The sequence below is a fragment of the Ictidomys tridecemlineatus genome, chromosome 5 (genome assembly GCF_052094955.1).
Source record: "Ictidomys tridecemlineatus isolate mIctTri1 chromosome 5, mIctTri1.hap1, whole genome shotgun sequence".
In the NCBI taxonomy this organism is placed as follows: domain Eukaryota; kingdom Metazoa; phylum Chordata; class Mammalia; order Rodentia; family Sciuridae; genus Ictidomys; species Ictidomys tridecemlineatus.
The window spans coordinates 6,294,938-6,322,864 of record NC_135481.1 but is presented as its reverse complement, the minus strand read 5'-3'; the positions used below and the strand labels follow the sequence as shown (position 1 = coordinate 6,322,864).

The 27,927-nt window shown below is 47.0% G+C and overlaps 1 protein-coding gene across 1 annotated transcript in view; it reads right to left on the bottom strand.

Moving 5' to 3' along the window:
- Positions 1 to 3,189: 3,189 nt before the first annotated feature.
- The window catches only part of Rasgrf1 (Ras protein specific guanine nucleotide releasing factor 1), a 104,277-nt gene continuing 79,539 nt past the window's right edge, over positions 3,190 to 27,927 (bottom strand). The window contains exons 20-27 of the mRNA XM_005316870.4: positions 27,774 to 27,834; positions 25,330 to 25,433; positions 23,799 to 23,883; positions 19,100 to 19,297; positions 14,789 to 14,868; positions 8,608 to 8,725; positions 7,180 to 7,248; positions 3,190 to 4,487 (exon numbers count right to left, since the gene is read on the bottom strand). Coding sequence (XP_005316927.2) covers positions 4,395 to 4,487; positions 7,180 to 7,248; positions 8,608 to 8,725; positions 14,789 to 14,868; positions 19,100 to 19,297; positions 23,799 to 23,883; positions 25,330 to 25,433; positions 27,774 to 27,834 — 808 coding nt within the window. The 3' untranslated portion in view covers positions 3,190 to 4,394. The remainder of the gene's footprint in view (positions 4,488 to 7,179; positions 7,249 to 8,607; positions 8,726 to 14,788; positions 14,869 to 19,099; positions 19,298 to 23,798; positions 23,884 to 25,329; positions 25,434 to 27,773; positions 27,835 to 27,927) is intronic.

The following is a 27,927-nucleotide window of genomic DNA, read 5'->3' as shown; positions in this document are numbered from 1 at the left end:
GCTGCTCCAACATTATTCATCTTTACTGTTAATTTATGACAACTCAGGGGAAAAATATAACCAGCCTAGTTTGGTTGCAGGTACAAACAAACTTGAATTTTCCTCTGTACTGAAATGAAAGTGGCATAGCTCATCAACACTGACTACCTTTTGTGCAGCATTTTATCAGCCATAGAAATAAGAGAATCTGTAAAACTTTGTGGAGTGTGAGGGAGGAAAGGACAAAGTATCAAAAACAGATACTCCTAAAACAAGGTAGAGGTAGCTGATCTCTGTCACTGCTCGAGAAGACTCTGAGCTTGTGGTGGTTTGAAGACTTCATGACTTCAGAACTTTGCAATGTATTTGATAATACAAATGTCCATTGCAATTTAATATTTATATCTGATTTTTGAGGACTCTGCTCTATGTCCATTCTGTTAACTGCATGAGAAAAAAATACATATGATAATTTCTGTATGTCAATGATCAAGACTTGAAATGTCTGGAAGAAAATAAAAACAAGATTGCAGATTTGTTCTGTATTGGTGACATTCTAATACTTATATATTTGCAATAAATTTATGGCTTTTTATTTAAAAAAAGATTGCATTAGGGAGCTGGGAATGTAGCTCACAGGCAAGGTGTCTGCCTAGCATACACAGGCCCTGGGTTTAATCCTCAAACCACCTCCCCCTACAATTGCACTAAAATGCTATCTCTATTGCTGAATTTTTTGGTAGTCTCTTACATTTAATACTCAAAGTTGGTACTTCTCTTGCCTCACCCTCACCTCAGAGCTTGGCCCATGGCCCCTCCTCAGATCAGAGCCCTGACCATCTACAATCAGATGAGTGATGATCTTTAACAATGAGTGTCATGGTTTTGCATCATACATGTTAGTCAGCTTTCTGTCCTATGATAAATATCTGAGATAATCAACTTGTGAAGAGAAAAGATTTATTTTGGCTCACAATTTTGAAGGTTTTATAGTCCATGATTGGTTGACCTTGTTGCTTTGGGCCTGTGGGTGAAACAAAACTATTGTGGGAAACAACAACAACAACAACAACAAACAAAAAACAAAAAACTATTCATTTCACGGCTGGGGAAGTGAAAAAGAGAGGAAGGGGCTGGGGTCCCACTGTCTTCTTCAAAAGTATGCCCCCAATTGCTTAAAGACTCCACACTAGGCCCTCCCCTCTTAAAATTTTTACCACCTCCCAATATCACCAGTTTAGGGGAAAAAGTCTTCAGCAGAAGGGCTTTGGAGGACTTTTAAGATCCAAACTATAGCAATCCAGTTTCAGGTCACGATGTCCCAGCCTCAGTCAGTCTCTACAAACCCTGCTTGATTGTCATCATGGATATATTTTTTTAAGTTGCTCACCCCAACCACACCAGGATGTAGGTTTTGTGAAGACAGGGAACTTATTTGCTTTGCTCACTACTATGTTGGTGGTGCCTAGAATGGGGCCTGCTACAAAGTAAGTGCTCTAGAAAGATTTTCTGAACAAATAACAGCTAATGGTTATCAAGCAATTGACATAGACTGATCACCCTGTAGGAGCTCATTTAATTCTTGCAGCACTCATGCAAAGCAGGTGTTATCCTAGTCCCCATTTTACAGATGGGGAACCTGAGGCACAAAGTGCTTCCATAACTTGCTTGAAGTCATATAGGAAGTTGGGATTTGAACCTGAGCATCTGGCGTTTAGAGCAGAGATACTCAGTCTTGGCATGATTGACATTTTGAACCAAATCAGTCTCTGTGGTGGAGGGCTGTCTTGTGCATTGTAGGATGCTTAGCAACTTACATGATCTCCCTATTAGGAGTTATAGCATCCTTCTTCCAATTGTAACAACTAAAATTGCCTTCAGATATCATTTGGTGGGCAAAATTCACTTTCTCTTGTAATCACTGCTCTCTGGATTTTAACTGCTACACCACACTGCCTTTCAATAATGGATCGTCAGATCATACTTACAGGAGGCCATTGTTTGATCTAGGTTCCTGTACTAGGCCCCAACAGACTAGACTAAAAATCAAAATGGAGTCACTCATGCTTAAGTACCAAACCCAAACTAAGCTGTTTATCTGACCTTCCAAGAAATGAGGAGAATGAAAGATAACAGCCAAATTTTCTAAACAGGCCAGTTTCAACTGGCATGTTAATGAGGTTTTCTCCAACTTTGTCCTCACATAGAAAGAGGTAACCTAAGCCTGATGTGGCCTGTAATCCCAGCTACTCTTGAGGTTGAGGCAGGAGCATCACAAGTTCAAGGCCAAGCTGGGCAATGTAGTAAAACCCTATTTCAAAATAAAGAATAAAAACGGGCTGGGGATATCGCAAAAAGGATTGAGGTATGGCTCGGTGATAAAGCTCTTGCCTGGCATGTGGGAGACCCCGTGTTCAAACCTTGGCATGGCCAAAAAAAATCAAAGATAACCTGATGTTAACCAACCAGCTGTTTTGCTACTGTTCTGTCTCCTGTCCTCTACCTTACAAGTAAAGAAATTTTGAAAAGACAAATACTTTTGTTCTTTGTTTCTGGTTTTATCAGCCCTTTTCTGTCTATCAAACCAACGTCCTCTGCTGATCCCATTGGAACACTCATTCTGTTTTATGGAATGAAGTGTTGTTGGATTCTAGAAAATAAAGTCAATTAAGATCTTTAAACTGGGGCTGGGGTTGTGGTTCAGTGGTAGAGTGCTTGCCTTGCATGCATGAGGCACTGGATTTGATCCTCAGCACGAAAGAAAGAAAGAAAAAGAATGAAAGAAAGAAAGAAAGAAAGAAAGAAAGAAAGGAAGGAAGGAAGGAAGAAAGATATTGTGTCCATCTACAATTAAAAAAAATGAGAAAGATTTTAAAACTAAATTTCTGTGATTTCATTCTTTGATAAATCAGATGAAGAAACATGCAGTTTCTTCCTGGTGCCTTCATTGCCCCAGGGTCTGTACCCAGCATGGGTAAAGGGCACAGAGATCTCCATCCCAAAAGGTTTTAAGCCATTAAATTTTGGAGTGGTTGGCTTCTGGCAGAATTGGTAACCAAAACAGTCTTGCTCATCAGACTATTGGTCTCCCCCAAAGCAGGGACAATGTCCTATCACTCTGGATCTCTGGTCCCAGCCCAGGGCAAGGTAAGGAACAAGTACTCATCAAATATTTCTCGAGTAATTGAATAAAACCCATCAAAACTCATGTTCACCCTGAGATAGAATAGATTTATTAGCAAGAGGTAATCAGGAAACATATATTTTTACAAAAAATGGAAATTTCTTTTTCCAAACAAGCTGTAAGTTGAAATATTTTAGGACTTGAAATAGAATTCTCATACCACTAGGTATTGCTTACAGCAAAAGTTGTCTGTCTGTTGTAGTGGAGCATGCCTGCCACTTCTGAGTGAACCTGTGTTCTCTATACTGTACAATGTAAAAAATACATGGTAATATTCACAGAATAAGCACTACGTTACTATATTCCTGCTAGAAGGCATTTAGACAGGACTACAGTATATGCAATAAAAACACTTGGTTATTGATTTCCTAATTCTACAGTGTGGTACTAATTATCACAAGGTATACAGACTTAGAGCATCTCAAGGTAAGCTTGTAGTGACCGTCAAGGCGGCTCAAAGAGGAAAAGTGACATTTTTGTGTTCCTGACTTCCAGTGAGTGCTGGGCAGCCGTCGGCAAAGGTCGCCGCGACCGGGTGTTGTGACTTCCGTTTTCCTAGGGAAGTTCTAGGGCCTTGTCCACTTTGACTGAGACTGTTTTCATGCTATCTAGTGTTAATCCTAGAGCGAGGAACATGTGGTGCCTGACGTGGCAGCGTTGGTGCGAGAGGCGTGGATCTCAGCAGAGAGGACTCCCTTCCAGCCAGGTTACTGGGAGGACTTTTGAGACCTGCAATTTGGGCTGAGAAAGCAGCTTTGGAAATTGGCATCGCCGTCAGCGGGAAGAGTAGTCAATGACTGGACTTGAGGGTATGGCTCCCCCCCTCCTCCCCCCACCCCCCACCCAGTTATAACGACTACATGGAACATGCTGGGAGGTGCCTGGGGCGCCAACCCCACCCAGGGGCGTGGGCCGGGAAGGACGAAGCAGGATCGGAGTGTAAGACTCGTGTTCCCGGGTTCTGTCTCCCCCTGAGAAGAGAAGAGCGAGGGTCTGGGAGGAGGGACAGCTGTTTGGAGGTAACAGGCACTGCAGAGGGGGGTGGGGGGCGGCCGAGTCTTAAACAGTGCAGAAATTCATATTCCGGTTCTACAGGAATCTAAGAACGAGAACGGATTTGTATTCTTGGAGAAGCACATACGGAAGAGGAAAATCCAGAGAAACCAAACGAGTATGTACACTATCATATTGCACGTGTCCAGGGGAGCGGCTAGGTCCCGGTGGGTCGGCTTCAGGTGGGGAGTTTTGGTTCTATTCGGAGAGAAGACTCGTAGAGGCTTTCTTCGTCCATTACAAACGATTGGTCCAGTAAGTATTGGGTTACCTGAGGGCAGAAGAGGGAGGGCAGGATTATAGGCCTCTATGGGAATCTATGGTACTATGACTGGACACCAGGTGTCTCATGGGGCCCAAAGACTCTTGCAGGGGTTAGGCACATATAAGGCAAGAAATGTGTTTGGTAATGTTTGTCTTAATATCATCTGTCTTAGTCTCATGTTTAACATTGTCCTTTTCTGTGATTGAAGCCCTGGGTGCAAGCACAGTGTTCAATTACCCAGTACTATAAACCAAAAAAACCAACAAGAGCACAAAAAATCCTTTGGAACATTGTTAGAACTTAAAGAATGCTGGTGAGCTGGGCGTGGTAGCCCACTCTGGAGGCAGGAGGATCACAAGTTTGAGGCCAGCATCAGCAACTAAGAGAGGCTCTAAACAACTCAGTAAGACTGTGACTCAAAATAAAAAATAAGGGCTGGGGATGTAGCTCAATGGGAAGTGCCTTTGGGTTCAATCCCCAGTACCAAAAAAAAAAAAAAAAAAAAAAGTCAGTGAGACTCCTATTCCTCAGATATCAATCAGGTTGTTAAAAGTCATTGAAAATACATATTAATGTATTAATGCCTTGATTTTCCTTATACATACTATATCCCTTTTGTTGTGGTATAGTATGTATAAGATAAATGCACTATTTAAACCATTATTAAGTGCACAATTCACCGGCACTAAGTGACAACTCTTTAAGTTACATGTGTAAATATATGTATATATGTTGTTTTCTCTTATAAGGATAGTATTGAATTATCAGGACACAAGTTTTGAGATGCAATTGTTGATTCTTAGTGCCAGGTGGATGGGCATTCACAGTTTCCTCAGTGTTTCTGTTGAAAAGTTTCCTAATAGAATGTTTGGACAGAATGTATGCAAATATTAGGATGATGTATTGTGAGATATTCATCCAAGAGGGGCAAATGGAGACCGAGCTGCCTGAGGAAAGAGCTTCCATTGTTTTGGCCTTAATGTGACTCACTCTGGGGCAAAATGTTGGAGTGTAAAGTCAGGAAGATTCACCCCTGTGAATTAGGTTCTTCTCTTCCCTTCTCCCTCTTCTCTTCCCTTCTCTCTTGTAAAGCAAGAGAGCAGAACTTAAATCTTGTGGGCAGCTCCCAGCTCCAACAAGTGTCTTTCCAAGATTCATTTGTCAGCTGTTTGGAGCAAATGTTCATCCTCCACCCCCACCCAGAAACCCAGAGCAGAAAGTGGGGGGAAAAAAAGTACTTCTTATTACACATTTGAGAATCTTCTGATAGTTGGGAAAGTCGAGCCTTGTGACTTGTCTTGGCTAACTGACTCTGCCACTGTGAGGGTTGAAACCAACCATCTAGGATGCTGATTAATAGTCATAGATGAGATGACTCTTAAGTTTGCTTAGGAGCTTACTCCCACCACCTCTAGGAAGATGACTTAAGATGTCACAGTCTGGTTTAACCCATACCTGTGGATAAAGATATGGTGATTTACCACCATGTGAAAGAGGCTAGTCTTTTAGTCTTAGCTTGTGCTCCGTGGGAACAGTCCTTTCTTTAATATACAATTCTCTATGTTCCCAAACCCTCTGGGGTTGAGCAGACTGATGAGTTAGTTTCTTTCCTTAATAAGCATAGTCAAGATAAATTTCCCTCATATGTTTTTCTTTAGTGGGACACTGCAGATACCACTGTGGCAAGGCTATTAATGAAAGAAGTTTGAAGAGCCATAATATTTACTTATATTGTACAGTAGAGCTTCAGGAAATGCTTAAAGAAGTGTCTGGAGACAGAATAAAATCCTGAATTTTTTTCTGGGGGGGTTACCGGGAATTGAACTCAGGGGCCCTCAACCACTGAGCCCCATCCCCAGCCCTATTTTGTATTTTATTTAGAGACAGGGTCTCACTGAGTTGCTCAGTGCCTCACCATTGCTGAGGCTGGCTTTGAACTCTCGATTCTCCTGTCTCAGCCTCCCGAGCCACTGGGATTACAGGTGTGAGCCACCATGCCCAGCCTGAACCCTGGAATTTTGCTGGCAAATTCTGAGACTTTCAGGGTACCATGTGACCACAATGCTTTCTAGAGGGAGCAGCCCCTGTGTGGTCTACATGGCAACGCTGGATGAACACAAACATAGTCCCCCAAATGTTGCTGAATCACATGGATAGTTTGTTTTAGTATTATTTTTTATTACAGAAGAAATGATTTGACAATATATATATATATTTGGCACTGGGGATTGAACCCAGGGGTACTTTACCACCAAGCTACATCCCCAGTCCTTTTTATCTTTATTTTCAAGATAGGGCCTCACTAAGTTGCCCAGGCTGGCCTCAAATTTGTGATCCTGCTGTTTTAGCCTTCTAATTCACTTATCTATAATCTTCCAAGTATAGATGTGCACCATCCTTCCCATTTAGCATTTTTCAAAAAGAGATGTTTATTTCTTGCCCAAGGGAGATCAGACAATCTGTGAACTATCCTTTGGGAAGTTAGATCAGAAAAGAATCATAAGACAAGACGGGTCTGATTTGAACAAGGGGCAGCTCTGACCAGGGGGACAGGGAGCAGGGACACCTTCTTTACAGGGATGGCATTTGAGCTGGGCCCCGAGGATTTAGCAAGGGAAAGCCCGCCCACGTGCAGGGAAAAGGGCAGAAGGCTGTGTCACTGTGAAGGAGCTGGGAGTCGGTAAAGCTGGCCGCTTACCTTTGCTTGGTGCTCTATTTTGTAGGCAGTTTGTTGAAATTGGCGAATCTCTCGGATGATGTGGGATATCTGTGGGAAGGAAGGAGTTTTAGAAGACAATCTGCTTTCTTAGTTGTCCTTCTCCCCACCCTTTGCAGGTCTGAAGAGCATCAGTGCTAAGTCTGAAGTCAGACCCTCTTAACTCCATTCCCGTTGCCTCCAGGAGGGTCCCATTGAGGTACCTTATGGTTTTCCCTCTGTCCCTTCCTCCTTTCCTTCCTTCCCATTTTTCTCTCTTTCTCTCTCCATGTCTCTCTCTCTCTCTCTTTTTGTGGTGCTCTGAAGGAACCCAGGGCTTCATACCTGTCAGGCAAGCTCTACCATGGAGCTGCACCTCAGTCCACTTGTAGTTTTCTACTATTTTGGTACCAGGAATTGAACTTAACCACTGAGTCACATCCCCAGCCCTTTTTAAAATATTTTATTTAGAGACAAAGTCTTGCTGAGTTGCTCAGGGCCTCTCTAAGTGGCCGATCTCTAAGTGACCAAGATGGGCTTTGGACTCATGATCCTCCTGTCTTAGCCTTCTGAGCCGCTGGGATTATAGGCATGCGCCACTACAACTGGCTTGTAGTTTTTTTTTAACCTGTTTCTAAGAGTGATACTTGTCAAGTTTCTATGCACTGATTACGCTAATGATTGAAAGGAGGAAAAATAAAAACCTCCCTCAATCAGTGGCAAAAACTTTCAACATTGCTATACAAAACCTTTCAACAACAGCAAAAGTCGGAGGGATCTAGGTGTCTAACATATGTAAGACACGATGTGAAAGTGCCCCTCACCAAGATAGGGCTTTTAACTTAGTTTTGATAGAGAAACACTTTTGATTAAACTAGGGTCCTATTTTACAGCAGAGGCCCTCTGTTGAAGTGAGGATGGGAAAAGCCGGAAGTCCCACTCCAGCTAGGAGAAGTTTTCTTGGACCCCGTCCCACGTTCTTGATTTGTTTTTTTTTTTTTTGAGAAAATTTAGGAGGTGCTGCATAAGTGACTTTACTTTAGCCACATAAAGCAAGTGTTTCTATGAAAAATAATGGATGTGGTGTGAATGAAGGTGCAGGATTTGGAGTCAGACCGACCTGGGCTGCAGACCTGGCTCTGCCCTTGTGATGCAACCTTGAGCTGATCACCTGACCTCACCAAGCCTTAGTCTGTATAGTGGAGATAATAAGAGCACCTGCCCCTCAGCTTGTTGCTTAGCACCTACCAAATGCTACCATGCACCAATAACAGTGATGCTTCTTATTGGAGCAGCCCACTCTGGCTTCTGGTGGGGAAGCATGTGGAGCAGGCTGAGCTGGGGGTGGAGCCTGAGTGGCCCCAGGTTGAGTCTGGGTTTTAGTTCCCCTTCCCCAACCATCCTCCCTCACAGCCACACTGGGAAACACACCATTCTCATCTTGGAGAAGTTGACCAGGCCGTCCTCCGTGTAATTGGGCGTCCCCTCCTCGATGAAGGCCAGGTCGGTGAGGTACATCCCCAGATAAGGGACACAGGGTGGGTCACAACTTGGAAGCAAATGACATTAACAAAAGTTTTTCACTTAAAAAAAGAAACTTCTGCTAAGAACAGAACACTCCCTGCCCCCATGCATATTTTGCTTGGCTAGAGGCAAAGAATTTCTCTTTAACAATAATAATAGTACATAATAATACTGTCCAGTGGGCCTGGGGTCCCTCCTCTGGGGAGGGGGTGATGGGGTGCTGCTTGGGCCTCTTGCACAGGCTGGTCTGTCCCAACTGTCTCAATGAGTCAGAAGGCCCCCTCTACCTCTCTGCCCTACGTCCCAGTCAGAGTCCTTGGACTCTGCTGCCCCAGCTCCCTCCTGGTCCACCTTTGCTATCTTTTCACTACTCTCCATCCAGATCCTACCCCGAGGGCTCTACTGCCAGCCACCCTGTCCAGCACCCTCTCCCTCTTTGTTCCCTGACATTCATCCTCTGCCTCCACTGGGCTTGGGTTACCATAGCAAGAGACCTTGGCCTTCTGAGTTCACTTTCCTGGAAGTGGCTTCTGGGTAGGGTTTAGGTGATGTTTCCATGACTGGGGACTCTTAGAGATCTGCATTTTCAGGAGATGGGGACTAGGTGTGATGGGCTGGCCACACCTTGGACTGATGGGGCCTGTGATGGAGTCCAGCAGCCACTATGCTCTGGTAGGACTCCCTTTAGCCCTTCAGGGGACTCCTCACACGGTGCTCTCAGCTCAGCACACAGAGGTCGGTGGAATTGCTGTGAGTGATGCAGGTGACCTTCATTTCCAGCCCAGCTTCCTGGTTTCCTCATGGCCATTTATAATCCTGCCATGCTGGAGGGAATGAGGCAGGTAGGATGGCAGAGCTAGAACAGAAACAGCCCTGTCCCTCACCTGCATGCTCTGTGACCTGGGCTTGGCCTTCTCCTCTCTGGTCCTCAGGTTCCCCATGTACACTGGCACTGATGCCAGCTAAGAAAATTTTAGGTGGCCTGGGAGTCGATTATTATTATTTTTGGCACTAGGGATTAAACCCAGGGGTGCTTTACTACTGAATTACATTCCTAGTCTTTTTTTGTAAATTTTAAATTTTGAGCCAGGGTCTTGCTAACTTGCTTAGGGCCTAGCTAAGTTGGGGAGGCTGGCCTGGAGCTTGTGATCTTCCTGCCTCAGCCTCCCAAGTTGCCGGCATGCACTACTGCACTTGGCTCTGGGAGTTGATTTTAAGTGATGCATATATTAAATAACATTGATTCACATGGTAAGAAACTTAAGATTTTCAAATTTTCCCTTGGTGCTCCAAAATAGCCTCATTTGGGTAGCATGTCTTTAACACTTTCAACACTCATCATTCTTCTCTCCCTGCTTTTCCTCCTTTTTAAACAAATAGTAACAAGTATCACTATCAGAGTATTGGCAAGCATCAAAATCCAGACAGAATTTAAATTTTTTACCTGGTAACTTTGTGTTCACAGTAAATATGCTGATTTTCCCATTGATTGTTACCACATATAATTATCTTAAGTTTATTTTGGGGAATAAGTGAGTTCAAGGAGATTACTAAGTAAACGCGAGGACAGTTGGCACATGGGCATGGCAAAGCCGTGACAGAGGCAGAAACCTGGTGTAAGAGAGCAGTGGAGAGAGGGCTTTCTGAGTCTTGGTCCTGTCATGGGAGTCAAAATCAACTTAGGAGGGTGTAGACTGGATTGAAAAAACGTGGAACAGATAATACCTGTTGACTGCATGGAATAAAAGTAGATATGTTGTTGAATATTTGTTCTTATATTTGGTACAAATATGCATTTGTACCCAGGATTGTAATTTCAAATTACACACATACACATGCACACACTTTTTTTTGGGTGGGTGGTGCTAGGGCTGGAACACAGGGCCTCATGCTTGCTAGATAAGTGCTTTAACACTGAGCCACATCCCAGCTCATAATATATCTATATCTATATATCTATATATCTATATCATTTATTTCTCTCTATATTTTTAACAGTGAGCTATGATAAGATAAGTGTAAGGCTCATCCTGGACCTTGGAGGACCTCCCTGGGTTCATCTAGCCTTTCTAGTGGGTGACTGTCAGGTGCTCAGTCTTTATTTTTCTCTATCATGCTCAGGTCTGAGGCTTGGGCTCATACAGCTGATGGAGAAATAACCCAAAGACCTAGGACATGCCTTGGGGTTGGAAGTCTGTGTGGGGCATTCGGCTGTGTGCAGGTTCCACAGGATGCTCTCCCCCTCCACTGGTCACCTCCTCATGGGATGGCAGCCAGGTACCCAGGGGTGCTTGAAGGAAGAAAGGAGAAGGGGGCAGCTAGGGGATTGCCAACTGACTGTGAACAATCCAAAGGGTCAGAGGGTTTCAGAAAGCCTTTTAGGTTCTCTGAATACTGAGACCAGAGAAAGAGATCAGGGGTAGATTCCCCTGAGGTGTTTATGGGGGTTCACGATCCAATGGTGAGAAGGAAACTGATTTGCAGTTTAATCATTTGCAAGGGTGCTGGCAGCCCTATCAAACTCTGTCCCTATTTACTGTCTCATAGAGAGGGGCCTTGGATGAGGGGGCTAGAAAATAATATCTCCCCACGCCCGGCCCCACACACTCTCCCAAAGCCCTGCAGGTAAATGTCTGGGGTTGGCAGAGTGAGATAGAAGGCTGGCGGAGGGCTCCAAAGGCACCCTGCCTGGGGACTGAACCACTCTGAGCCTCTGAATGACAAGGGAAGCATTTTGGAGGCTCCATAGTGGCAAGATATCAAAAGACTGGCCTGTTCTAAACCTTTATGGGGGCATCTTGGTTATCTCAGGTGGGATCCAGCCTTGCCCCTGGCCAGGGTTTACCCAGCAAAGCTGACTGTGGGGTGCTTCCTCTGTTAGCAGAGCTCTTGCATGCCTATAGCAAATGTTTTAGGGGGCAGAGCAGGAAGCACCCCACCCCCATCCTAAGAGCTGTAGCTGGCTTCCTGGTCAGTGCCTTATGGTGGCACCCTAATGCCTAGTGACACCTGCCATCTGAGCCTTGCCTGTGGTCGTTCTGAGTCCCCAGGCTTGATTGATGTTTCTTTCTATCAAGAAGTTCTTGATGATGTCAGGTGAAATAACATAATAGAGGTCAAGCTGTGCCAGGCACCGAAAGTGAGGTGAGTCTGTCCCGCCTGCTCATTGCCAAGCCTCAGGAAGTAGGCCCATGATATGGCATCCCTGTCCTTCCTGACCCCTGCACCTTCTCCCTTCTCTGGGTCAGGTCATCTGTCTCTGCTGGTGTGGTTGGGCACCTCCTTTCCTTCTCCCATCTCAAGGTGTGGTGAGGGGCATTCAGGGAGGGCTTGAGGGGCACTTGGGGCTGGGCTCTGTGGGCTAAATCCCTAAGGTTCAGGGTCCATAGATCTAGCATAAGCTATAGGGCAATTAGGACCTTGGACTTTGTAAGAAATATTTCAGTGTGGTGGGGTGGAAGCCCCATCTTGCTTTTTGCCCCCTAGGTACCAAGATAGAAACAGGTATTTGACTTTGCCGAAGCCTCAAAACTCTGGAGCTCCAGAACATCAGCCTTTGGATTCATGGTATTCACAAAGATAAACAGATTGTTACCCCATTTAAAGAGTGTAGGGGGATGGCCTAATGGTCAGCTGGCTGTCACGTTCCTCCAGGGTAGTTTCCTTTCTTAATTTAGGGGAAGAACATACGGTAAAAGGCTGTCCTCTGTATTTCTCTAAATCAAGGACTTCCTGTTCTAATTTAAGACAAATGGTACAGATATGTAAGATATGTACATGGTACATATCTTGGTACAGATATGGTACAGATATGTCAAAACCAGAAATGACCAAATTTTACTGCTAAAATTTAGTGCATGGAGCTGTTCTGATCATTGAGAAATTGACATGTGGGGACAGTTTTGTGGGCTTTGCAATGGTGTATTTTCAAGGAATAAGAAGGGGTGCTAATGTCATTCTTGGGGTGGCTAGGCAGGGAGCTGAAGGGGTACCCATGGTGAGGGTTGTAGGTGGACCAGGGGATATTTAGGAATTTGGCTGGGAGGCTGGGGTGCAAGATTTGGGAGTAAAGCCTTGGCTGGTAAAGGCAGTAAGTCCATTCTCCAGCCTGGTGCTGGCACAAGAGTGGAGATTTTAATGACAGGACATAGGAATGGGGCTGAGAACCCACCCAGTGAGACCCATCCCAGGGTCTTGTCTGGGTGGGTCACCGACTATGCCTGCAGACTACTAACTTGTTTCTTCTGCCTATTGTCCCCAGCCTGCTGAGACAGGGTTCACCCAATGTTGCTCTACATGAATCCTTAGAGCCTTAGAAGAAAAGGAACAGGGCAGGCTTGGCCCAGGCTCTCTTTGCCTCCTTCCTGTGCACCGCTGGCCCTACAAGGCTAGAACCTGGTTTGCATAAAGGTCTTAGCTCCCAGGATGCCCAAAGGCCACCTCTGCCCTGTGCTATAGCCGAGAGGCCTGGGGGAGGCACTTACACAGGCCCACAGGTAACCTGAAAGAGGGAAGACAGTCAGGATGGGGACTCAGACAGAATGGGGGGCCACGGAGGCAGTGGAGGTGGCGGTGGCTGCGGCAGACGAAGAAGCCATGTGAAGGAGGCGGATGGAGCGGCGCCCGGGGGCAGACGGACAAGTTGCCGAATGCACGGTGGGGCTTTCCCCACAAGCACAGTCCACAGGGGCTCCAAGGAGCCCGGGCGGAGGAGAGACGGCCGGACAGCACAGATGGGTGGAACATCTGTCTGAGGACACAAAGTGGAGATGGTCAAGGCAATGACACAGGAAGCTGGCGAAGGAGGGATTGAGTAGGCGGGAAGGAAACAAGAACAGGAGGCAGATGAGGCCGGCAGAGTAGGAGTGGGCAGGCATCAAAGCCACTGTCAAGGGCTGGAGGCTTTGGCTGTCCCAGTCCCAGATGCCAGGGATGGGGACCTCCAGTGGGACCTCTATCGGCAGGGGTCATGAGATCCCTTACAGAAGGGAGGAGAGGATTCCTGACTCTATAGGGAACCAGCACTCCAGGTCTCCCAGGGCCTCTCAAAGTTCCAGTGAGTAGCCAGCCAGGCAAGGAGGGAAAAGAACAGTCAACGATGAAAAGAGGGTAGAGCCGTGCGGAAGTCTGAGGGAAGCATCCAGTGGCAGCGGCACATGCAAAGCCCACATTTCATGAGGGCGTGGCCACAGTGCTCAGTGGGCGGAGCCACTGCTTCCCTGGAAGAGGCTGCCCAGACCTCATGGGACACAGTTCAAGGGAAACCTCAGAGCACTGGCCTTGGAGGCCTGCCTGGGCCTAGTCTGGGCTCTAGTGCTACAGCCTCGTGTCCTTGGCACAAGCCACTAGCTCCTCAGCTTTTTTCTGGAAAAACAGGATGGGAGGAGCTGCCTTAGGGTAGTAGTTCTCAGGAGGGGCAATTTCAGCAATGTCTGGAGACATTTCTGGAGGGGGGTCTTAGCATCTCATGGGTAGAAGCCAGGAATGCTGCTAAGGATCCCATAGTGTATAACACAGCCCCTACAACCGAACCATCCTGGTCAGAGTGACAAGAGTGCAGGGTGGAGAAAGCTGCCTCACAGGTAGTGTTGAGGGGTAGAGAAGGCTCTTTGCAAACAGGTGTGATTTTTGGTAAAAATGTATTTCTTTGATTCTGAGACGCCACTGTCTGTAATCTGCACTCTTGTTTTGATGACTCATTTTCAAGAAAAAAGAAAAGACAACCACATTAAACACATTGACTTGAAGACATACTCTGAGGTCCGAATTCTTAAAAGAAAAAAAAAAGTGCATTGAGAATCAAGGTATCGAGCACCCCTATTGTCATCAGCACCGCCACCATGCTTCTGGGGATTCCAGTGTCCCTCCTCTGCTTCTCCTAGGAAATGCTACCAAACCCTGGACTTTCTCTGGTAGAGGACAAAGCTGACCCTTCTTTGGGGTCTGGGAATCCTAGGGGTTTTGTGGGAAGACAGAGGGAAAGACAGACAAACAGACCTCCTGCTCTGGCTGGTGTGGCATGTGGATGTCTCTGCAATGCAGTTCTACAACTTTAAACAGAAAAGTGACAAAATGACACATAACTTACTTTTTCAGAGCTTCTCTGAGATTCTTAAATCTGCCCTCTGATGACACAAGCTTTTGGAGCTTATCAATCAAAGCTTTTGTCTAGAAGGAATTAGAAGCATTTACTAACACACAGCACACATCAAGGCCCATGGCTCTGGCCCACACTCCAGCATGCTGTCCTCCAGGGTGCCAGAGCCATATTTGCTTTGGATTTGGGAACTTTTTGTGTCTGGCAATCTTGCCCCCACCTCCTTAGGAGTCAGGCCTGGGCCCTCACTATGTGTGTTGGTCCTCACACACATTTCTCAGAGTACAGAAGTGGGTGTGGAAGCCTGAATGTGCTTCGGTCTTCAGAAACACTGCTGGATCCTAAACCAGGTAGCGAGAAGGATTTGGTGGGTGACTCCAGAAAGCCTGTGTTCTGAGCAGAAAATGGCTGATTTTCTATTATCATACTTCACATGAACTCTATCCAAAGGATGTGACCATCTTCTCACACCTTCACTCTGATGTGCCAGAAACACTTCCAAATTTAAGACTCAAGACAAAAGATGGCAGATGAATTGATCATCAAAGAAGACAAGGCCTGGGTGGAGAAGAAGAAACCCCAGGTTGAAGGGTTGCCACATGATCATCCCAGGCCCAGCCCACCCATCAGCTGGAGCCGAGTTCCAGTGGCTGGAGTTTGCCTGAAGAGACCAGTGTTGTGTTAGGTCTGGCTTGCATTCCTTTTCAGATGTGGTCTGAGGGAAGTCCCTTCACTTCTGGGGTTCTCAGCTACATCATTTATAAAAGAGTGAGATGATTTGTGACTTCCTTTCTAGCTCTGGTCCTCAAAAATCCAGAATGTGGCTGAGAAACTATGCTGGAGAATGGCCATGGGTCACCAGACGCACTCATTAGCCTGGAAGAGGTCATGGCCGTAGATGTGCTAGGTCAGATTTAATCTGAGAAATAAGCCCATGAATGACAAACTAAGTATCCATGCTGATGGAAGATGGAATCAATGTACACCCTTTGAGGGAAAAAAAGGGCAGAACACCCCATTTGGTTTAGTGCCTCATCAACAAGGAGAAGAAATATTAGTGTCTGGTGTGCACTGACTCTGATCAAAACAGAAATGTATTCTGGATCTGGTGACAGAGACATGCACCAGGATGGCACCACCCATACCAAGTCAGGTGATTCTGCATTCCTTGAGAGTCTGCTCTCAGATGCCTGGCAAAGCCTATCTACGCATGCCAGCCTCTGCCCAGGGCCTCTGCTTCCTTCCTGCCTTGATCCCTTCCCAGAGCTGCACCCTCCTTCCTCTTCTTGTCCACCCACCTTCAGAGGAATGACCTGAGATGACTTGAGGTCAGATATGGGAACAGAACATCAGAAGACCTGGGGCCTCCCTGGACTCTGTCACCCACCCTTGACATGCCCATGGGTAAATCACCACTCCATGCATTTTGATGGGCCTCAGTTTCTCACCTAGAAAATGAGAGGGGTGATCCAAGTGTTCCCTAAGAGCAGTGCTAGTTCAGATATTGTAGAGTTTTGGGAGACACAAGAGAAGCTAGATCAGAAGGTCCTGGTGGCCACATACTTCTGGGTGAAGTACCACTGAGCTTTGAGGCTATGAAAAGGTACAGTGGCTGTTCTGAGCTATGGTTTTTCTGAAAACATCTGGGGCCAATGATGTCTCTGAGCTGAGCACATTTTGATCCCTTTCATATACCTGTGTCTGCTCCTTTTAAGCTGTCGCCATCTATCCAGGCAGGAGCCACATGGGCTGGGAGGCCACAGAATTTTCCCAAGTGCTACTCAAAAAGTATGTTTCAGGGCTGGGGTTGTGGCTCAGTAGAGCACGTGCCTCATATGTGTGAGGCACTGGGTTTGTACCATATATAAATACACGAATAAAATAAAGGTCCATCAACAACTAAAAAAAAAAAGTGTGTTTCGCTCTCAAGCAGCTCAAGTATCATCTGGTTGGGCTGAAGGTTGCCATCCTTTGATGTTCCCTGGGGTACCAGGCCCTCAATCCTGGGCATTTCTGCTGGAATATGGATGCCAGTGGGCTTGACTTATGCCAATGAAACCAGGGATCAAGCAAAGACTCTGCCTTGGAGGCAGTGTCAGGAAGAAAGATGGCTATATGGCTTCCAAATTCCCACCCCTTCCTGTTCAACAAATGGAAGACTCTAGAGGCCAAGAATGTTTCCTCCCAAAGAGGCCAAAATGTGTTGTTAGCCAAAAAGAGGCTTTTGTCCTCATATATACAACCATCCTGGGGCAGCAAACGAAACCATGTCACTCATCAGTGCCATCCTCTCCTGCCATCCTATCACTCATCAGATCCTTTCCTGAAGAAGCATAATTGTTGGCAAAGGGGAGGGGAGAGAGGTTGAAAGAAGAGAGGAGAAATGAAAAGTTCCAAAGTACATTTGATTGCTTGTTTCTTGTCCAGGACTGCACTGGACTTCACAAAATGCTTTTCTGCTTTGGGCCAGCAGATTTAAGAAACTGATAAAAATGAGCTGCTTAGACTGTTTCAGGTCTCTAAGAAATGTGGCCATTTTCATGGGTTACAAGTGTCCCTCGGATACCTGTAGTCATACAATGAATTGCCCCTGGCTGGTGCTGATCAGGCCCTGGCCAGGGACTCCCAGAAGCCCTTGTAGCCAGGCATTTTGCAGATACACAACTACTGTGCACAACTGAGGGCTGGGAGAAGCTGCTGTAGAGGGTGGAGGCCTGGACATACTGCCAGAGGCATCTTTGGTTTTTGGAACAGTTCCTGAATGACATCCTAGACTGCAGGCCACGCTGCATACACTGACCACACTAACTTCCCCTGATTTTCACTCTTGGGAGTGAATGGTAGATTTAGGATGGCCAAGGTGGATCCCTCCCAACTCCTTGAGGAGGGTGATACTGTAGAATGAGAGGCCAAGAGATGTAGAGTATAGGTTCCAGGAAGATCCCCATGGGGTGGGAAAGTGAAGCCTGATCTGGGGAACCTCTGGAATGATGATGTAATCCTGATAGTACAGGATAGGAAAAGAAAGATATTGATCTGGATGAGACCCCTAGACCCTGCTGCTTGAACCCTGGTAGGCCAAATCAGCCTAGATGACTTGGTGGCTCTGCAGAGCTCAATCTTGACTTCAACAGTTTATGATAGCATGTGCCATGTGTGGCTGGATGTCCCTGTAGCCCGAAGCTCCTGTGTCCCCTGCCTCTGTTCTTTCCTGAGCCCACTAACAACAATGACATCTTTCATGGTTCTTATCATGATCTTGGCATCTTTGTGGGCCAAGAAGCAAGCACACTAACCTCCACGGGATGCAAGGGCTTGTCCCTGCACACTCTGCAGCCCTGCTGCAATCAGGGCCTACAGTGACTGAAAGGCTGGGTCAGGGCACCAGAGATGTCCCAGGACTTTCCTGATTTGGCAGCTTATCTAAGTAGGAAGGATTTATGGATCTGCTTCGGGATTGGTAGGTAGGATCACGACTAGCCATTGGCATGAAGAGGGTAGTGAGGGGCAGGTGATAAGAAGAACAGTGAAGGGGACACAGTATGCAAATTCAGAGTGTGCAGATGAGACAGGCCCCTTGGAGACACTGGGTCCTGCATGCCCACCCATTTGAAGGACCAAAGACACTGTTGCCAAGGTATCAGTGCCTTTAGAGGCTTCCCCTATCCATAGTGGTTAGGCTGCTTTTCCAGCCTCCTGTGAACACCCAGGTTGGGACATCCACCATGTATACCAGGTAAGTGATCCAAGTGCCTCATTATGACCTCCTTTAAGGAAAGCTACCCAGTCATGACCCTTTGAGAAGGAATTCACCTTATAGTTTTTCAGAATCATGTTCTGAATGAACAAAGACCAAACTCATATTAAAGATGATGAATTATCCCATGAGTAACAGGGACCAAGTAATTTTGGTGGCCAGAGGGCTGGTGAAATCAGAGTTTCGACAAGGGATCATTTATCATCTCAGCTGCACTGAAGATCTGGGCTGAGATATCCATGAAGACACCACTTTTGTTCCAATCCAAGAAAAAGAGTGTTGAGGCCAATAATCACTACTTCCCACTACTCACTTTGGGGTATTAATTACTGACGTGAGAATTACATGTCACAGGGCCCACTCCCACATTTGTGGGCCCCATATCTGGTCCTGCCGGCATATCTGGTCCTGGTTACAGTAGTATGTGACTCTTTTTGGCCTAAACACAGTCTTCACCTTCTGGATGCCAATGCGCTCTGGTTCTCTGCCCCAGATCTTCCAGCCCAGACCCCTGTGGCAACAGTACCAGCCCTCTTGGCCTGCACCTGCTTAGAGACTTTGAGCCATGTCTTTTTGAGCCGGAAGATTGCACTCCGGTTCATGGAGGAGGTGATCTCCAGCACGGCGTTGTAGTTGTGTAAGCAGCGACATATGTCAGCCACAGCTACCCACTTCTCGATGGCGCTCACCCTTGCATTGATGTCCTCATTGCGGATGATTTCTGAAGCGATCAAGTTACTGATCTTTAAGCCAATGCAATGAGACAGGAAAAAAATAAGAGGAATAATTATTATAAAGATGACAAAACATCATTATTTGCAGATACGACTGCCTTTTGAAAATGGCAAAAGAATGAATTGGAAACTTCAAGAACAAGAATAGAGTTCATTGTGATGACTGGTTAAGAACTCAATATACAAAAATGAGAAGTTTTCTTTAAGTTGGCAATAACTAATTTGAAATACTATAAAAACAGATTATCTTCAAAATAACAATGGGGATTTGTAGTTACCTAGGAACTTAAATAATTTAGAATCATGTAAGATTTTACATGGGAGGGAAAAGACAGACACCAAAGGGTATAAAAGTCTTGAAAAACGGAGAAAGAGATCACGTTCCCAAATGGGAATATAAACATACAATTTTTCTCAAAATTAATACATGAGTTTTAATGTAATCAATTAAAACCCAGAGGGAGTTTCCTCTAGAGCTTGACAAAGTTCTAGATTCTAAAGTTTATCTGGAACAATCAATAGTTACAAAAGGCCAAGCTCTGAGGGAATCTCCCTCCATATGTCTTGCTTGGTTAGACATACAGTCTGAGGCTTTGCTCACCTCACATACACAGTAGAAGAGACCTCAACCCAGCCAAAAATCACATTCCACAAATAATTCAAGTGTGGGTTGTATTTTGAGTAGCTAGGAATGTGGGAAACTGGGGCCAGACAGCAGGGAACTAGAATTGCAAGGAGTTGGTGTAGCATGAAGCACCAACCTCTTTGCAATTTCTTTGCAACTTCCTATGTATATAATTATTTTAAAATAAAAGTAAAAAAAGACTAATTTTTAAAAAGGTGATAAAAGAATATTTGCAGGTGAATAATAGTTATGGGGTTTTACTACCAAATCTTATAAAAAACAATTTCTTCCATTTTTTTTTCTTTTTGACATGCTAGAGATTAAATGCAGGGCTTTGCACATGCTAGGTAAGCTCTCTACTACTGAGCTACATCCACACACCCAAAACAATTTCTAAAGATTTCTAAAAAAGGAGGGCTGGGGATGTGGCTCAAGCAGTAGCATGCTTGCCTGGCATGCGTGCGGCCCGGGTTCAATTCTCAGCACCACATACAAACAAAGATGTTGTGTCTGCCGAGAACTAAAAAATAAATAAATATTAAAATAAAAAAAAAAGATTTCTAAAAAAGGTACTGTAGAACTACTTAAGCATGTAAAACTACTCAAGAGAATCAGGAGGGAATGATAACATAAAATAGTGCATGTATTGTATCTCCAAATAAATTGAAGTAGTAGTTAAAATATCTTTCCATCAAGAAAGCACTGAACTTGGAAACAGTTTTACATAAAAGTTATACTAGTTATTTTGTATGTTTTGGTATTGGAGATTGAACACAGGGGTTCTTTACCACTGAGTTTCATCCCCAGAGCTTTTTATTTTTTGTTTTGAAACAGGGTGTCAGTGGCTGAGGCTGGTCTTGAACTTGAGCTCCTCTTGCTCCAGCCTCCTGTTGTTGGGAATTACATGTATGTGCCTCTTGGCTCAGCTATACTAATTTTTTTTAAGAAAAAAGAGAAAGAGAATACCTGCTAATTTATTCTATGATGCCAGCATTACCTTGATACTAATACCAGAGATGGACAACACAAGAAAGGAAATGACATATCGATTTATACACCACAATCACATTGGGTTTGTCCCTGGAATGCAAAGATCTTTGATTATTAGAAAAAAGAGTGTAACTGTCATTTACCATATCAATAGACTAAAGGAGAAAAACCATATGACCATTTCCATAGCAAGAGGGAAAATACTTGATAAAAGTCAATATCCAGCTAGGCATACTGGTGCATGCCTGCAGTCTCAGCTACTCAGGAGGCTGAGGCAAAAGGATCAAAAGTTCAAGAAGTCCAGCATGGGCAACTTAATGAGACTCTGTCTCAAACTAAATAAAACATAGGGATGTAGCTCAAAGCGTGAGGCCCTGGGGTTAAATCGTCAGTAACACACAGTCTCTCTCTCTCTCTCTCTCTCTCTCTCTCTCTCTCTCACACACACACACACACACACACACACACACACACACACACAGTCAATATTCATCATGGGGAAAACCTCTAGCACACAGGAGTAGAAAGGATTTTAAAAAAAACCTTGATAGAGGAGCAAACACCATCTACATGGGGAAATAGCAGAAGCATTCCCTTTAACACTAAGAACAAGACACGCTGTCACTGTTTCCGTTCCACATTGTCCTGGAAAGGGTGGGGACTAGGATGAGGCACCTGAGGTCCCAGTGTGCAACTGCCAGGAGGGTGAATGGCTTCTTACGTTTTGCACCCTGGCCACCTTGCTTGTCTCCCCCAGGTCTAGCCCTCATGCTGGAGATCTTAGCTAGTACCAGTCAGAAGGGTGAAGACATGGAAGGCAGAAGGGCTGGAAAATAGCAAAGAGGACTATTCCTGGGGGACATTAAGAAAGCCACCGTCATCGAGACACACATTCTGTATCTCAGGATACAGAATGATTTAAACACAGACGGCCAAGTGCCAAGGAGTGACGAGGCAGCCTCTGGAGGCTGTCCCTGGGTTCAGAGGGGACTTTCCTGCTGTGTAATATGGGCGATGCAATTTAACTTCCTTGAGTCTCAGTTTCTCCCATTATAAAATGAGAATAGTGAATTAAGTGAGATGATGTCTATGAAACCCTTAGAGCATAGCACCTGCCACACAGTAAAAAGTGAATGATCAGTTTGTGTTCTTGTCTTGTCCTAAACAGTCCTGGGCACACAGTGGGACAGCACAAGGGAGAGGACAGTGTCGGGCTGCCTGGCACTGTGCACGTGTGTGTAAGGCATGGTCAGACCTAGGCCTCTGGCAGCCTGTTTCCTAAAGCTCTGTCTGGTCTCCATTGCTCTCTGTCCTGGGAGACACAGGGATAGCCATTCTGCTCTCTGTTCAGGACAGAAAACCACCTGGTGCCCAGGACTGGAAGGCTCCAGATGGCTCCTCCCCTCTGCTATAATAGTGGGTCTTTTCAGTTCCTCCTGGCTGCCAAGGACCCGCCCAGGATGGGCTGTGTTTGCCTGGGGGCCCATCCCCTGCTGAGGTTAATTCTGGAGCCCTGGCAGGTCGTCAGGATAAGTGGAATCATGTGCTCCCACCTCCACCCATCAAAGGCTCTTATGTTGATGATTAAACTCAGAGGAATGAAGATGCTGAGTGCAAATTGCTCTCAGAGCTATCACGAGGTTGGGTGTGGATGGGTCCCAAGGATCCAGGGGGCAGACCTTGAGCAAATATGGAGAAGTTGCTGGGAGAGAGATTTTCTCACATGGGCCATCTTCCACAGTGCAGGCACGGGAGGTATGCACGGCCACACACTCTGCTAGAGCCTCAGCTTCTCAGTATCTCAAATGTGAAAACAGCCCCCATCCCTTAGGCTTGGTGTGAGCTTTAAATGAGATTATTATGCATGTAAAGCGCCGTGCTAGGCACCAGGCAGGAAATCAACCAGGGGCAACTACTACAGGGAACTTTGCCAACATTCCATGCAGAAGAGACTCTTGCCTTAGCAGATTGAGACCTGTTTGGCCTCTGATCTCTGCTGCTCTTATGTTTTTCTGAGATGGGCTTCTAGGAGCTGGGTGTATGGGATGCTCCCGTCTGATCTTAGTGTCCTAATCAGAGTTACCTCAGGTCCTTTGTGCTATGTACAAGGGGCTGCTTTGCTGTTTTGGTATCTCTACAGTTCATCCCCAAGAAAGCATAGGGGGTGGGAATAGGGGATAAAGTAGGAGACAGAGACTGACGAAGTCAGATACCAGGCCATCCTGATCTTGCCTAGGGACATTCACAAGCCCTTGGCTTCAACCCAGCCTTGCCCCTTATTGGTTCTGGGTCTCTGGTCTCCTTAATGTGATCCTGTGGGGTCTAGTTACCCGTCATGAAAGTCAAGAGGGTGGTAAGAACATCACTTCATCACTTCCAGGGTAATTTAAGCTCCTAGTCAACATTTCAGGAAGTTTGGAGGGTGCTGGGTAATATGTGTATGCATTAGAGGGAGGGTGTCTTCCATTCCCCAGCCTAACAGTCCTTGTTTCTGACACTGAGTTGAGGTTAAAAGGTAAGCAGCACAGCAGAAGCACAACCCTTTCCTCCCTTCCTTTCCATCAGGCTCATCACTACATCTGCTCTCAGGTGACTCCTCTCAGTAATCACAGGTTTGAGGGAGGGCTCCCTGGGAACCAAGGCTGGGCTTAGTGTCTTTCTCTGATTGTCCCTGTTAATTGTCATGTGACCTTTCAGTGGTCAGCCCATTTATTAGGTGGAGAAACTGAGACTGAATAAGTCACCAGCCCAAGGTTATATGGCTGGGGGTGGGGACACCAGAGAGGACCCAGGTGGCCTGGCTCCTGCCAGTGTTCAGTCTGCCCTCCACTCAACCCTTTGAGGGTCCTGCTGAAGAAACTCTGGGCAGAGAAAGATGCTGCCGCCCATACGCACATCATTGAAGTGCTTGGTGGTTTTCATGATGTAAGGCGTCCTTTCGTTCTTCTCCAGCTTCATCCAGCCCTGTCCGAAGAACTCCCTGCAGGAAGGAAAGGGAAACCCAGGGGGGTGAGGTGCTGGGGATTGAGTACTAGGCACTCTACCCCTGAGCTCCACCCCCAGCCCTCTTTGTTTTTTGAGGTTGCCATTTATGGGAGATCTACCTTCCTCAGAGCTCTGGAGAGGAAGGAACCCTGGACTGGAGTCTAGCTCTGCCTTGTGTTGGTTGTGTGGCTTCAGGCAAGCCCTTTATGCCTCAGGGTCTAGTTCTCCCAACTGTAAAATGGGAATAACCAGGGCAGTTTCCTCACAGGGTCACTGTGAGGCTGAAATAAGACAAGGCTTGGGAGGACCATCCTCAGCTGTGAGGGGGGGCACATTAGATCTTGTCAGGAGTCTTGCTCGCTGTAGGGAGAACTCACATTTTACTGACTATGCAGGGATTTGTCTGTGGAATAGGGTCAATTGAGGCCAGAAAAAAAGGACTGGATAGAAGGACAAGGTTGCCTTCAAGCCAACCCAGCAGCACAGAGGACCTCAAGGAAAGCCACAGGCTACTCAGGCTCCTGATTTGATGGAATGGTGAGGAGATGCACCTGGCAGAATCTCAAGGGCAGCAGGGCTGGGAGGAGACAGGCTAGGTGTGAAAACACATCCTGCTTCTCCTCCTGGAGGGAGCACATCAGGAATGATGACTATTTCTACATCCGGGGATGTGGCAAGTTTTCAAAATGCCAGTGTCCTCATTTAGGTGAGGCTGCACTCTGGGGGGTGAGGGCTGTGAGGGTGCCAGGCCCCCTTTCTGGAAAGCAGAGACTGAAAGCCCTGCATGATGTGTAGCTTCTGATCTGGAGATTCCAATTTGGGAAAATTATTCTGGAACAACTGTCAGAAGTTCAGAGAAATATTTCGTTACAGGGATATTTGGTTTTAAGTTCAGTTTTAAATATAAAAGTGAAAAGTGAAAACCACCCTGTGACTTTATAATGCTGCTAGAGAATTCTCTACACTTGTTAAAGAAAGAGGGATGCAAAATTACCTAAGCAGTATGATTACAGTGAACACTGCAGGTGATGACTACCGACCAGAGCTGGTAGGCCTTGGGGTTTAGTCAAAGTTTGGAGCTGTCCCCAAAGTCTGTGCCTGGAGCTTGCATGTGAACACTTGTGTGCCCATACACATGCCTGTGTGCATATTTTCTCACATGTCTATGTGCACACACACATACACACATGAACACAGCTTTTTCTAGACCTTTAGAATAGGGGTTCTGAGCGCTGCTCCTGGAAAAGCCTGTGTACGTGTGCACGTGGGCAGCTGATAAGTAGACAAAGAACTTAGGGGAAGGAAGGGAATCCGTGCATCTTTATTCTGGGACATGGAGGGTCCGTGCAGCTCTGGGAACCTGCTTCCTGTGTCTCAGGGATGTGCTGAGGAGATGCCTGAGGAGCAAGAGAGGGAGGAACTAATGCCCGTGCCCACTTACTCATAAGGAATCTTCTTGAAGACGAGGTGGTCCAACAGGGTCAGCTGTTCTGCGATCTCCAGGGCCGAGTGATTTTCAAAGGGCTCAGCCTTCACACCTTCTGCCTAAGGGAGCAAGGTCTTGAGTTAGGACCAAGAGGGACACTTCCAGGCTTTCTGGCCACCTCACTGAGGGGCTGTGTTCAGTTCTGGTGGCAGGGGAAATGGATGGGATATGACAAGGGGAGAATAGGGGAAGGGGAGCAGAGCCCCAGCACTTGATGCACCTTGTGTGTGTGGCCTGTGCTTCAGGATCATTCTGTGCAGTTGGCACTCTGCCAGGGAGCCACCACCATCCCACTGGGACAATGGAGGCTTGCTGAGCTCAGGTCATCTGATTCCAGGATGTGTTGGTGACTCCCTGCTGTCTGGGCTCCAGACCACCCCAATACAATTTCCTTTTGAAAGTCATCAGTCAGTGTGCATTCCCAGGTATGATTATCACCTGGGACAGTGTTCTTATCCTGTGCCCAGGAGACAGCCATCTGGCCTAGGTCTTGGACTACCATGGCCCTAGCACCTGGGACATCACCTTTAAGGGGGCCCACAGTCTGGGCCCATTGACTAGGGCAAGTTCTCAGGGAAACATCAGCCAGGAATAGTGGAGCCCATGGCAGGGATGAGAGAAGAGGGAGACACAGTGGCGGGCAGGGGGCTGCCGACCTCCAGCAAGAATGACTCACAGACAGTCTGCTGGATCTGGAGAGGGCTGGAGGGAGGTGGAGGAGGAGAGGGAAGGGACAATCGCGTTGGTCTTAGGAGCAGCTGGTGTTCACAGAGGGATGAGTGTGGAACAAGGATCCTCTGCATCCCTACACCCTTGGGGCCAAATGGGCCATATAGGACATAGAGGGGTAAGTCCATATGGGTATGTGGGCTCACAGGAGGACCTGCCACAAACCACTCATGACTTCTGCTTTCCCTGCCTAGAAGTTCCGGTGGGCTGGGCTGAGCACCCTAGACCATCTGCATTGATTGCAAGGGAAGCGGGGTCTATCCACACCCAGGGAACAAGCCATTTCTCCTGGACTCAGTGTCTTCCTCCCTCCAATACTCCCATTTCTTCTCTAAACATTGAGGTCTGCATCGCCAGGCCGGGGTTAGACAATAGAGATACACAGACCTGAACACACAGACCCTGACTTCAGGTGCAGGGTGCCCACCATGTGGATGGAGCAGGAATGGTGCAGGAAAACAGCTTGTGTGTGCATGTTGGGCAGGGGGTGGGAGTGGGGGGGTGCCATGGATGCTTCCTGCCAGAGTCACCAGGGAACAGAACAGAGCCCAGCTGCAGGAACACAGGTGTGGGGAACCCCATGTCTTCGGGGATGAGAGTTCTCAGGAAGGCTGAGGGAACGAAGGCAACAAAGGCTATGTGTTGCCCTGTTGCAGGGCAAGGACATTGCATGGGGTCTTTCCCCTGTGTGTTCACAGGGAGGGGAACTTCAGTCTCTGAAGCAGGTGAATGCATTAATACAGGCAGAAAGTTCAGCCATATTCACTCTAGAGAGAACAACACTGGTCGCCAGGGGCTGGGCCAAGGATGATCGTATAGTCAAGTCCAAGGGTTAATCCAGGAGGCCCCACTGGGGTGAGTCCAGGAGGTCAGGCTGGGGTATGCCCACGGTACTGAGCAGCACAGAGGCCTGCACCAGGCTTTGAGTCAGGAGAAGGTGTACTGGTCAAAAGGGGACAGGTGGCCTTCTGCTTCCTTCAGGTGTGGCCTAAGAAGAAGGGTGACCCTGGAAGCAGAGGTCAGAGCCAAGGGCCTGGGCCACATTTCATCAGGCTTGTGAGGAACCTCCTGGGGTGAAGCTTCTCTCCTCTCTGGAAGTCTGAATCTGCATCTGCCCCAGCCAGGTTCTGGGATGTTTGAAGGCTCAGTTCTGAAAGAGCCTCAGGCTATTCACGAAGGAACAAGGGGTCTCTCTCTCTTGAGGGGCAAATGTTCCAGCCTGCCTCTCAAGGAGCCATTGCGTCTGCTCCATTGGTAGGCGCTTGCGAGGGTTGACCCAGCATTCTGACCTCAGAGGGTCAGTCTGGAAGAAGTGGGGTCTGGGGGAACCAACTTCCTTGCCTGAAGGGCACATGTGGATGGGGGCGGGGCACCAGCCCTGCAGTGCTGCCCCAGGACAGAGTATGGGCAGGGTGCTGCTGCTCCATTGGTGATCCCCATGTGTACCCCAGGTGGGAACAGTCAGTCCTAGGAATCAGGAGGAGGATTGTGAGACAGGAGAGGATCAGAGGTATAGGAACCAGGGTTCTAAGTCACCCAGTTTGTGGCTTATTGTTACATCAGCCACAGGAAATGGATACATGGGTGGCCATGCCTGGTTGGGAGGTCAGGGGCAGGGAGGACCAAAAGGGGGCTGCCTTGGTGAGTGAGGGGAGGTTGACCCTGCTCACCATCTGTGTGATCTCCTCCAGTGTGATCTGGTTGTCACCTGGGTCCTCCTGGGTCAGAGTCCTGGGGAGGAGAAGGCAGCTGAGCCCCCAGTTGTCCTCCCAGGCAGCCCCACCCCAGCCAGACAGAATGCCCTGCAGCTGCCTCGAGGCTTTC